The 13,179-nt window shown below is 45.6% G+C and overlaps 1 protein-coding gene across 1 annotated transcript in view; it reads right to left on the bottom strand.

Moving 5' to 3' along the window:
* The window catches only part of ENKD1 (enkurin domain containing 1), a 358,562-nt gene that overhangs the window by 185,388 nt on the left and 159,995 nt on the right, over nucleotides 1–13,179 (bottom strand). Inside the window, exon 5 of the mRNA XM_069655171.1 lies at nucleotides 5,307–5,471. Coding sequence (XP_069511272.1) covers nucleotides 5,307–5,471 — 165 coding nt within the window. The remainder of the gene's footprint in view (nucleotides 1–5,306; nucleotides 5,472–13,179) is intronic.

The raw sequence follows: 13,179 nt of genomic DNA, 5'->3' as shown, positions 1-13,179 counted from the left end.
GGTCCCAAGCTGGTATTTTGAATGGTGTAGGAGGAAACACAATTTGTGAGACCTTTTAGAAATTTAATTATTAAGGGTATTTTGAAATAGTATGCCTCTTCCGAAGTGCGCTTGAATATGGAAAGCGCTGCTAGATAACCCTTGATTGTTGCAATCTGGAGCCCCAGATTTGCCAAATGAAGTAAAAAATATAACACTGTTGGTGTATCGCATTGAAAAGGGTCCACACATCCTTCTCCCTAAACCAGCTGCAGAACTTGTTCCAATGGCAGTGGTATAAGGATGTTGTTGCTGGCCTTCTGTCCGAAAGCAAAATCTCCATTACGTCACCCGGGAGGTCCCAATCCTTGTACCTCAGCCTCTCAGAAACCATGCTTGAAGGCTGAGTGTCGTGACCTCTGGATGGAGAACCCAACCCTCCTCTTGTGAGAGAAGGTTCTCTCTTTGTGGAAGACGTATTGCAGGGCAGATGGACGTCCTCCTGGCCCAATCTGGGGCAATTAAGATCATGGATTTCCTGAACTTTCTCAACCTCCTGATCACGTGGGGAATGAGGGGGGACTAGAGGAAACACGCACCTCCCAGTCCACTACGAATGCATCCCCTCAAGCTCCTCTTAGAGGAAATTCCCTGGAGCAAAACAGTTTGCACTTTCCGGTTGACACTAGTTGCGAACAGATCCACTTGAGGGGTTCCTCAAAGGGCAAAGATCTCTTGAAGGACTTCCTGAGCTAGCTCCCACTCGTAGGAGACTGTGCTCTGCCTGCTCAGAGAGTCCACAGCTGTGTTCCCCTCTCCAGCTAGGTGAACTGCCAATAGAGAGACTCCTTCTTGAATTTCCCAGAACCAGAGATGCATTGCTTCTCTGCACAGGGGTAGTGACCCTACGCCTCCTCTCTTGTTGAGGTAGTACATGACCACTGTGATGTCCGTCATTATCAGGACATTCTTTCCCCATACAGAGGGCAGAAAGGCTTTCAGTGCTAGTCTGATTGCCGTCAGCTCTAAAAAGGTTGATGTGTAGTTTGGACTCCGATGGAGACCAACGACCGCTGATTGTCAGATTGTTGGCATGGGCTCCCCGCCCCATGAGTGAGGTGTCTGTCACTACTGTTATCTTCGGCCATGGTTGCCAAAAAGGTTCTCCTTTCAGAATGTTGTCCTTTCAGGCCCACCACTGAAGGTCCTGTGAGACTCTGCTCCGAATCTGAAGGAGTTCTGACATCCTGCCTGATAATTGGGACCGCTGTGTTCTGAAAGCCCATTGAAGGGATCTCATTCTCAGGCGAGCCTATGGCACCAGAAAAATGCAGGATGCCATAAGGCCAAGCAACCTCAAAAAGTCAAAGGCTGGAAGACGCTGGGCACTCTGAAATTTGGTGGCCATCTGCAAAAGTCTTGATCCCTCTCCTCGGGTGGTGAGGCTTTTCCGAAGTATGCATCCAGGACTGCTCCAATAAACTGGAGTATCTGAGATGGTATCATGTGACACTTCTTGTAAATTGAGGGAGAAGCCCAGTTTGTGGAGGCAGTGGCAGGTGATACTGAGATGTTCTTGAGCCTGTTTGGGTGAACGTGTCCAGGTTGGGGTAGACGTGAATCCCCCCTCTCCTGAGACCTGCTGCCACCACTGCCATTAACTTGGTGAAAACCCTTGGGCGGAGGCCATCCCTAATGGCAGAACTTGAAACCGATAATGGCGAACCTCAGGTACTTCTAGTGCGTGTGATGGATTGGCACATGGAAATAAGCATCCTGAAGGTACAACAATACCATCCAATCCTGGAGCTGGAGGGCCTGAAGGATCTGAGAAAGTGCCATCTTGAACTTGTCCTTTCTGAGGAACTTGTTCAAGTATCTCAAGTATCACCCCCCTCAACCGCCTGCAGGTCTCCCAGAAATGTCGTCAGGCCTAGTACGGTAGTCACCTGTCTGTTTCCATTTCCTTCCCACTCTCCCCCCTCCCTTCCTTATCTATGTCTTAGCTCTTGCACTATCTGAAATGTCGTCAGGCCGAGTATGATAGTTAATTTCACATCCTTACTGTTCATGGCTGTTGCCTCCCTTGTCCTGAAGCGCTTTGAAACACATTGTGTATAGGCGCTATATAAATAAACTATCATATCATATCATATATCAAATCAAGATAGGTATCAGTCTTCCGTCCTTCTTGGGGATTTCTCTAATAGGGTCAACATTTTACGCAACAGGAATGGATCTGGAACATTGAGCTAATGGTTTCCCGGTGCATGATCCTGAGGTCTTTGTATAAATGGGAGGCAGTAACCCTGGGCTACTGTTTCCAGTGCCCATGCATTCGAAGTAATACCTCACCATTCCTTTCAGATGCTGTGACAGTCTGCCTCCCACCGGGGTATCGTGAGTCAAGACCTCAGAGTGGTTTTGAGGCGGCTGATGGTAAAGACAACGCTGTTTGGGTGAGCTTTGCACCGCTCCCTCGTCCACCACGAGGGACCACGAGGGAATCTTATCTGTCATCTTTGATCCGTCTGCCCTCTCGCTCTTCCAACTGAGCAGTAGTAGTGAAAAGACCTACCTCTCCAAGATGATTCGCTGGGGTGAAAAGGCTGTGGCTGCCTGACTGCTGCACTTAAGGACTTGGCTGCCTCCTTTGAGGTCTGCAGCTTTTCAAGGCTTTAGTCTGCCTTATTTCCAAATAAATGGGAGCCATCATAGGGCATGTTAACGATTCTGGATTGTACATCAGGCGCAGTGTCAGCAGTGTCCAGACTTGATTGCAGAGACTCACACATGGCCTCCTTGCCATCCCTTATCAGGTTCATGAAGCCGTCTCTTTCCTCACCCTCAGGGATGTGATCAGCCGCCATCCCTATGCAGTCCCACAGGGCGAATGTAAACTTTGCAAGGGAATAAGCAGAGTTTAAAACCATGCTTCTAGCAGAAAGACCTTCTTTGCCCAAGAATCAATGCATGTGTCATCCCTATCAGGGGGAATGGATGAGTATGCAGCTTGCTTGGAGGCAGATGTATCTGCTTGTACTACTAGGCTTTCCGGAGTTGGATGTGTTGATAGGTAGCCTGGGTCGCTACTGGATGGCCTGTATTTGTTTTCTCCAGATTTCTGTTTACTGACGAGCCTCCCAGTTTGCTGCAACATGGAATGGTAATATAGGGTCATATTGAAGAACTTTGTCCAATATGTCAGTCAGGTCGTCTTGTTCAAAACCAAGAGCTGGTCTACTCCATCCCAGGAATTCCAATACCCTGGACATTAGGCTTCTGTAAATTGGATCTGCATGATCAGCTGGGTCAGGTTTTCCAAAATCTAGTTCTAGGGAGGTGTCTACCCCACTAGCTGATTGCAGGGTGTCATGCAGTTCCCCAACCCTGGTCTCTTCTGAAATGAAACATTAAATTATGTTAGCCATTTTTTCAATACTTGGGTATGCAATTGGAGACCACATGGAGAGTTATCATTTGAGGTTTCATAGCCCTCATATATGGATATTAAGGATCTAAAGAAATCCTTTTTAGGTAAAGGTTTAAAAACCTTTTCCTGGCTCTTTTGTGGTAAAGGTGTCGAGCAATGCACAAACGGCGTCAATGTTTTATGTATCAGCGTCGATGGCTTGACTTTGGGCTTGTGCTTTGAGGGACTTGACCCTCAACTCGACGGCTTCTTCTGCGATTTCTCGTCTTGTTGAGTACTCAAACATTCTCAAGTAGACTTAGTCTTATGACCTGGGGTTGAGGGCATGCAGGGTTTTGCTTTAGCCTCATGCTTGTGAACGACCATAGCATGGCCACTTTTCTTATGCTCCGAGGAGGATGGGGCGTGATCCTCGAAGATTTTGTATATCTTTACTAAAGATTTCCCACTTCTCTTTGGAGGAAGATTTAGTCGGGCAGACTATGCACTTTTCAGAGGAAGAAGATGAGGAAGAAAAAGGTGATCTGTGCCTTCTCTTTGATTTTTTGATGACGAGGAGTGTCTGCTCCTCGATTTGGACCATTTTCTTTTTGTGAGGAGAGGAATCTCTCGACTCGTGGGATGACCCAAATTTAGATTGAGTGGACAGGGATTTAGGGACAATCCTACCCACCGACAGTTTAGCTTTGCGCTTTGTCAAGGCCTTAGCTGACAGGATTGACAGTCGGTGGTTACATGCCCGACGCCCAGGAACCAGATACATATCTTATGTGGGTCCGTGATGGACATTTTGGCGCCGCATTAGAGGCACTTTTTGAAGCCAGTCTACAGAGTGTTCAGAGCTGAAGAGGAGGGCATTTTTGATGAGTTTTTGGAAAAACTGAAGCGCGCCATGATTCTCAAAGCAATCGCATTTGCGGAAAACCGGAACTGAAGCCAATGGGAGCTGCGCATGGTATATATGCTCGATGGTGACGTCAGCCGAGATGGAAGTCCTTGAGGGACATTGAGTCAACGGTCTCGACGCACATCGCTCTCTGCCGAGAGACATTTTTTTCCAAAGCAGCTGAAGCTTGAAACGAAGATATCATAAGAAGGAATACGTGGGAGAACACAATCCATTCGAAATCTCCCTTCTCGATATAGACACAAGTGCCCTAGAAACATACCAACCTTGAGAGCCAAGTACTTCTGATCTAGGCACTTAAACAAGATAGCAAAGCTATATTCTATGTCTCCTCTGCCTCCACTTGCTCTACTTGCAGATTCCACAGAAACAAAGACACCATGAAAATGACAGTGGGGCCAGGTATAAAACCAAATAACAGAAATAGTACAGAAAAAACATAACGGTTCCGAGGGAATGCAGGGAGGTGGGACATGTCTTCTGCTGGACAACTGACATCAAAGGTCATCGCCCCTCCCCTCACACTTTTAAGCTTACAGCATTTGCGAGTAGTGCTTTTTGTTAAAGCTTTGTCGCATGCTTGTTAATTCAATTCTATATCCTTGACATCTGCATAGGTAGTAGCCAAGAATGCTGTACCACAGACCTGCGAAGCTTGGCAGCAGCACTGAATGCTATAGTTTGTTAATTGAACTATGGCAGTTACTATATGGTTTTGAGTACTCTAGCTCACTGGATGTTTAACAGTGTAGGAAAATAGATGGTAACAAGATGAAATGTGGAACTCTCGCTAAAACCCGTTTTTATAACTTGTAAATGCACAACCACTATGACATACACACACCTCTACCAATGCACCTACAATGACATACCAAACCATACAGACACCTTTGTCCAACACTCATTTATGCTATTTTAGTGCTACGAGTAAAACAATCCATTCTCCACTCACTTCCATGCAATCATAGCTGAGATTTTGTAACTCACCTGTTCCTGATTATTGTCATCTCTTCTGGGACTACCGACTTCCACTAGTGCCCTTGCCTTCGAGGGGCTTGGTGAAAGGGATCGTCTGGGCTGAATCCCAGAGCCGCAGCGGGAATGAGCTTTCAGGTACCTGGGGGATTCCACATTTGAAGTAGGAGAGATGTCCTTCAAAAAGAAAGAAAATGTTTGTTCCTTGATGCAGGCAATTCTAGTTTTGGTAGTAGATGAGGATTTGTACTCGCAATATCATCAGCTGTAATGTCCCTACTAATGCTTGTTTTAAAAAAAAAAATATTTGTTGTGTATTAGCCAAGACACTTTGACTTTTTACACATCACACAACATAAAAAAAGAAGAAAAACCATCATAAACACGTAAAATAACATCATACAGCAGTAAAGAAAAAAAATGCACTTATTTCATAGTTAAAACCATACACAACTCATAATAAAACCACAACTCATTTAAAAAACGAAATAAAAATAATTAAAACAATTCCTTTTACCCTAATCTTAAGTCAAAACCTCTAACCCCGTTTGTCTCATTTACAAATTGGATCCTCAGCATCCACTCTTAATTGTCAGTTGTAAGGCCCTCAGGATAAATACAACTTGTTTTAGCGCAAGCTTTGGAAACTATGGAGTATGGAGACATATAGATTGATTAGTTATCTATAGATGCTTTGAGAATGTGGGAAAAGAAAGAGTTCAACTACTGGGCTTGGATCTCGGTCATGGCTTCTTTCGCAGTCACTACCTTGCTTATTTTCTATTTTCACTAATTTCTTCCCCCAAATTTCCTCTCATTGCTCACTCGCTTTAGTACTTGGAAGCAGTCTTTTGCAGGACTGAGGTGCTATACAAAATGTACACAACCCTGAAAAATATGGCTTTCCATTTTACTACCAAGGTGAGACACCAGTATTTAATGTGCTTAGTAATCCCATCTGTAGAACACTAAAAGTGGGAATGAACAAGCACGTAAAGAGTGTGGTAAGTCAGACATAGGAGACGGACAAGAGGACATGTTTGGTTCAGATGGTTTATTAAAGAAATGTCCTTGAATCCCTAGCTCTAGGATAGATTCCCTATGCTAGAAAACAACAAACAGGTGCTCAACAGAGTATCTCACAATTAAACTCTGTCCTATGTCCAGATCTATGCTAAACTACTATTTCATCTACCACTATGAAAAGAAAGAAATATAATCTAGCCTTCAGCTTCGTATAGGTTAACTCCACTTTTGTTTTGTGGTGGCTGGTTTCCTGAACCCCACGAAAGAGTTCACAGTCTCTTCCAGTTCTCAGATTTGTAGAATGCTTCCAACAAAACAAAATGTCTCTCTACTGTTCTTTTGGTTCAGGTAATGGTGTGGTCAGTTAGCCAGAACAGTCTCTGGTTTCTCCTGTCTCCTGGCATGTGTCCTCTGGAACTTGATAGGTCAGTATTCACAACAAAAACAAAGTTCACTCTGTGTTCCTTCTGGGTTGTTCACAGTCTTAGCCTTGTGTAGACTCCAAATCTATTCTACTGAGTGGGATTCCTCCCTTTTTAGACTTGTCCTGGGGTTTTGTGTTTCTCAACCCTGGGTGGGCTACAGGCCTGCTCAGCCATCCTGTGTTTATTGCTTTTCTTCACCATGCATGGTGTATTCGTATTCTCAACCTAGCATGGATTTCGGTCTGCTCAGCTCTGCTTGGTTCATTGCTTCTCTCACCCCCTCCTAGGGTATATGAATCATTAGCCCTGTGTGGGCTAAAGGCCTACTCAGCCCAGTTTAGTCTGTTGCTTCTATCACCCTCTCACAGGCTATTCAGCTTCTCAGCCATGAGTGAGCGTCGGGCTTCTTTTGCCTGGCTTGGTCTATTGCATTCTGGTGTATTCATATTCTCAACCCAGCGTAGGTTTGGTTGTAGCCTCACTGCTCTTCAACTGCTCCTCAGATTTTGCCGCTTACCTTCTCTACAGCAGCAGGTAAGTGGCCCATGCAAATCTGCGTACTTGCCTTTGTTCTGGTCTGCGTGGCCAGCTGTTCTGCATTGTTTTCACCTCCTGTGGGCTTCAGCGACAAGATGCTGGTAAATCCCATTTCCTTCAGTTCTGCTTCCTTCCTCAGCGGTACCCGGCTTGTCAGGGTTTCTTCCTTCATTGAAGCGGCTGCCTAAGGCTCCACCCACCACACTGGCTGGGTGGCTCTCACCTCCTCCGGTGAGGGAGCGACCCCCTCCTCTGTGCATCCACGCACATCAGAGTTTCTTGCTGTCTGGTTGATTCGCCCCTCCTAAATTGGCATCCAGCTGTATTTAGATTCCTCCCTGGAACTGAAGGGACGATTCCATTGGTTCTGGTTTTCATCAAGAGGCGGCAACATGTCAGAAACCAAGCCATCCAGTTTAAAGGGGCCCTGTACCTGATTGTTGGTTATATGGGAATTGAACATGGCAACATTCAGAAACCAAGCCATCCAGTTTAAAGGGGCCCTGTACCTGATTGTTGGTTATATGGGAATTGAACATGGCAAACACTGGGAAGTTTCAAGTGGAGGAATGCAGGATGGAATCTTTACCTGGACATTTATTGTCACCAGAGGGCGATACCCCTCCCCCCTAGTTGGATCTGACTGGCCCCAACACAGAGACGGTATTGCATAGGAGGCCATCTCCCTAGTTCCAAAGGGAATGGCACCCCCTTGGGGAGAAGGGACAAATTCCCTGCATTTGTCACAACAGACAAAAAGAGAAATGTATTTATGTTTCAGGTAATCCAAGCTCTCCGTCATGGGTATCTTGATTGGATTCGGGAACAGACGTGGGTTGAGATCTCAGAACATATTTTTAATATAGAGAGACAGCTCTCTTAGTGAGAAATACATTTAAATCGTTTCATACCCCATAAAGCATTATGAAAAGAAAACATCCTAACCAGCTTGTTGCGACTTCGGTTTCCCCAAAGAAACATACATTCAGACACATTCCTTGTATATGCTTTGCTGAACAAAACTACAACCATAGAAGAGAAATGACTAGCTGGGTAATTATCTCTACATCCAGTTATGTAGAGCAGAAAAGCGCAGACACTTCCTAGCTCCAATCATGCAACATTGTGGCAGATACAACCAGCTTTATTATTATTTTCTTTTAACACACTCTGAGTATATGGGGTAAGTGGAGTTCTCTCAATCAAACTCACTACATCAGAGATCTATGGGGAGGAGGATGTATTGTTTACAAATTCAATGAAAATTCCCATGATGAACCTAGATTGCATGTCAGTAACTTTACCTTTCCCATCGTGGGATCTTCATTGATATTTGTATACTCTGATTAGAATACCACGAATATCCCCCATAATGGTGGCGTGGAAATCACGTTATAGTGAAAAGATTAGTGCGTGGATTTTAAAAATTCCATAATGTTAAGAGGATCAAGTGAACAGATTTCAGTCAGTCCTCCCTTTTACTCTGCCTCTTACCTTCCTCCCACTCTTTATTTTCTCTCCGTCTATTTCTCTTGTCTACTTCTTACTCCTACCCCCAACTCTCCACTACTCTTCAATCCCACCACTCTCTAATTAGTCTCACACAGCCACCTAAATATTGAATCTCAAATCTAGTTAGTGTGTATTCTAACAGCAGATATCTGATTTTAGTCACTGTGCCCTTTAATTGCTGAAATTGTTGAAACTCGAATCTAGATACTGTGTACTCTAACTGCAAACATCTGACTTTAGAGTGTACTTTCCTATCTAGGCTTTGTCCCATTGCAACCTAGCCTAATCAGTGTACGGTGCACTGCACTTGTTTTGTATTGCAACCTGCGCCCAGACCATGCTCATCTGGCTTACTCTCACCATGTTCCCCTTCTGTATCGTGCCAAACAATATACCCTGTAGCGGCAACAACTTCATAACCTTCTACGATGGCCTAGCCAATCTTGGATGTCCAAGGCACTACCCAATCCCCTGCCCTACGCCATTCCTACCCTCCCAACCACCCTTCCTACCTAACCACCATCCTCACCACTCCTCTTCCACAAACATTAGCCCCCCAGACATTACCTCTCCTAACAGACTCAGAGCCCTTAGCCACACTGTGCCCCCTACACTGAAATCCCCTAAACCCCCTTGCTCAACCAACCCAGATATCCCAGCCCGCAATAATAGATTAGGCACCAGGCTCCACCTTACAGCTAGCAATCACCTTCCCAAACTCAATACCAATACCAAGAAGAATCCAAAGCCCCCCCCCAATAAGCCTGATCCACTCCCCTTAAAAGGAGCCTTACTCAATGTCAGGTCCCTGGCCGCACACCCCACAGAGATTGCCGATACCATCCTAACCAACGACCTTGACTTCCTTGCCCTAATGAAAACATGGTTGCACGAGGCATCAGGACCTCATTTATCGCTAGCTATTCCGGTCAATTACTCCATCCTCAGAGCTGACAGACCTAATGGCAAGGGAGGAGGTGTAGCAATCATCTCTAAATCACTACTAGGCTGCAGACTAGTCTCCACCCTATCACTCAAATCCTGTGAGCTACTCACAGTCAAGCTACAAACCTCTCCCTCAAGCACAATCACTCTTCACCTTATATATAGACCCCCAGGCCCTCCTGGAGTCTTCGAAGAAGACATCACCGCGCTCATCTCTGAAAACCCCAAGCCATTAGCACAAACCATTATCCTCGGAGATTTCAATCTTGGATACAACGACCCCAAGGACACCCCAGCCACATCCTTAGCAAACGCCCTAACTGAGCATGGATTCACTCAACTCAGTACCTCACCGACCCACCAGAAAGGTAGAAGTATCGACTGGGTAGCAACTCTTAACTGCAATACCACTTGTAAGGACCCCCAACATCTCACATGGACGGATCACTACCTTATCCCCCTTGAAATTCACATTAACCATGCAGCTCCTAAAAAGTGCCCCTTGGCACCAGCCTGCCCAAACAGAAACAAACGCAACATCACCGCTGAAGCCCTATCGCCCTTGGTCCTACCCACCCTCAACGCTCTACCAGACAATGCTGATCTAAACCTACTTGTTGACACCTTCAACAACTCCATGACCACTGCCATTGATACCATTGCCCCTTTAAAATTACGCAAAAGCAAACCAATAAGCCACTTGAACTCGTGGTACACCCCCAAACTCAAACTACTTAGGAAAAAGAAGGCCAAATCAGAGCTCTTATGGAAAACCAATCCATCATCTGAAAACAAATCCAATCTCAAGAACATCTCTGCGCTATACAAAAGCGAGATAATTCGCACCAAAAAAGATGCCTACAACGCTAGGATAGATCAGGCTGGCTCCTCCTCCAAAGAACTATTTAAAATACTGAAGGAGCTAGAAAACCCTAGTCCACCTACAGACACCTGCTCAAAAAATAAACCTTGGTGCCCCAGCATCCAGAACGCCCTCAATAACAAAATCATAGGTCTCCAAACCAAAATCGAAGACAAACGCCAACAACTTTTCAGCAATAAGACTACCAACCCTATCCTTAGCCTACCAAAACCTATCAAAGATAATATAGGCTTCACCTTTAAGAAGGTTACTATCCCGGAGGTCCAAAAAATCATCACCTCCTTAAAACCATCTAACTGCAAAGGGGACAGTTGTCCTGCCCAGATAATAAAGGACGCAGCCAGAGACCTCTCCCCATTTATCACCAAGCTCATTAACCTATCATTCACTAACAACTCTGTCCCCAGCAACCTAAAACAATCCTGGGTCCTCCCTCTCTTAAAAAAACAATCACTAGACCCAGCCATACCAACTAACTATAGACCCATCACCACTGTCCCTTTCCTGTTAAAAATCCTGGACAGAGTCGCCTACCTCCAGATTCAGGAATACCTAGAATCCAACCAGCTGCTAGGCATACGTCAATCTGGCTTCAGACCTCAACACGGTACAGAAACCGCTTTGGTCGACCTCAAAAGCCAGATTGACGAAATCAAAGACAAAAGGTAATGCCGCAATCCTACTTCTCCTAGACCTCTCAGCGGCTTTCGACTTAATCGACCACGAAATCCTCGGCAGCCACCTATCTATTGCAGCCCACTTCTCCTCCTCTGCCTCCGCATGGATACAATCCTTTCTGTCGAACAGAACTATGCGAGTTTTCTCCACAACTGCAGCGGCAGACCCTATCCCCATCACATGCGGAGTCCCACAAGGCTCCTGCGTCTCCCCCACTTTGTATAATATATTTACAAAGCCGCTTTTCGACATACTGGACCGTCTGGGTGTCACCTACACTAACTACGCAGATGACACCCAGATCCTCCTCACCATCTCGGGCAACTACAATGCGGATGTCACCCGGATCAACAAAATCTTCTCCATCATCCAGGCATGGATGGCCACCCACGGCTTATGCCTGAATGATGAGAAGACAGAGCTTCTTCTGGTCGGCTCTCCAAATATCCTGTCTAAACTCAGTCCTTGTTACAATAAAATTATCATAGATGGTAATACCATCCCCATCGTTAAGAGTGTGAAAACCCTAGGCTTCCACCTTGATGCCAACACCAACCTATCCAAACAAATCAATGTGACCGCCTCAGCCACGGCCTATACGGGTAAGCTAATTAGGGCTAGCAGACCCTTCCTATCCTCCAACAGCTGCATCACTCTGGCCAGAGCCCTCATCCAGTCCAAACTGGACTATTGTAATAGCCTGTACCTAGGAGCCAACCAATCCATAATAAACAAACTCCAGGTTCTCCAAAACAACGCGCTACGAGCAGCACTCAACATCCCTAGACGAGAGCACATATCTACAACCAGGATAGCATGTAAATGGCTCTCCATTCAGCAAAAAATTGACCTCAAAACCATTTGTCTCACCTACAAGTCCTTAAACCACCTAGCCCCACCGTACCTCACTAACAAATTTACTTTAACCACTTCCACCAGAACCACCAGATCATCCAACTCTTTATGCCTATCAGTGCCCAGATTTTGCCGAAATAGAGCAGGAGGCACGAGTTTCACAGTGCTTGCCTCCCAACTTTGGAACAACCTACCACTCAACATTAAAACCATCGAGTCCTTTCCGATCTTTAGGAAACATGTTATTGGCTGGTTACTGAACAAAGACTAGCACACACCTCGCCCTCTAAGGTCTTCAACTCACCAAGGCCATAACCATGCTTTTCTATTTTGCAAATTGTTATACCATGTAATTTATGTAATTGTTGTACTATGTAATGTATATCTCAATGCTGTAACCGCTTCCTTAAGCGCCCATCTACCTACGGGTCTGGAGCGCCATATAAATAAAACAAACAAACAAACAAACCTTACCACTTTCTCTCACCAGCTGATTCTTCACTTTAAACACTGGCTCTGCTAGTCTCCACTATGCCCCGTTCCACCATCCTTCCACTGCCTAGTCTTTGGTCTGCCTTCTCACCCCTTCACCTCACACAAACAATGCACCCTCCCCCGTACTGCTTGTCCCTTTTAATGCTACTCTTCCCGCTTCCATTGGTCTTAGTGCACACCTGTTTATCCCAGAACAATCTCTACCTTGCTGTACCCCAGGGGTCAAGACACAAAGGTGTAAATGCATAATGAGCACTTTAAGCCCTGACCCCTTTTCAAACTAAGGTTTGCCAGTGTTTCATGGTGGCAGTCGGTACAGCAAATGTCAATTTCAGATTTCGGAGTCTGGGAGAATTGAGCATCCAGATTGCTGGGTCTGCAGCGACCAATGTTCCACCGGCTCTGTGTATGTCACTGCATCCATCGCTGGTGGTTTCGGTACTCTTAATCCTTGCTCTCCCTCCTTCACCACTGGCTAGGATAGGCTGCATCACAGGCTGGACAAGAAAAAATCTTCTCCAAAAAAAAG

This window comes from Ambystoma mexicanum, chromosome 1p (genome assembly GCF_040938575.1).
Source record: "Ambystoma mexicanum isolate Mex_15411 chromosome 1p, UKY_AmexF1_1, whole genome shotgun sequence".
Classification (NCBI taxonomy): Eukaryota; Metazoa; Chordata; class Amphibia; order Caudata; family Ambystomatidae; genus Ambystoma; species Ambystoma mexicanum.
Note: the sequence above shows the minus strand (reverse complement) of the source record. Positions and strands in the feature narration are given on the sequence as shown.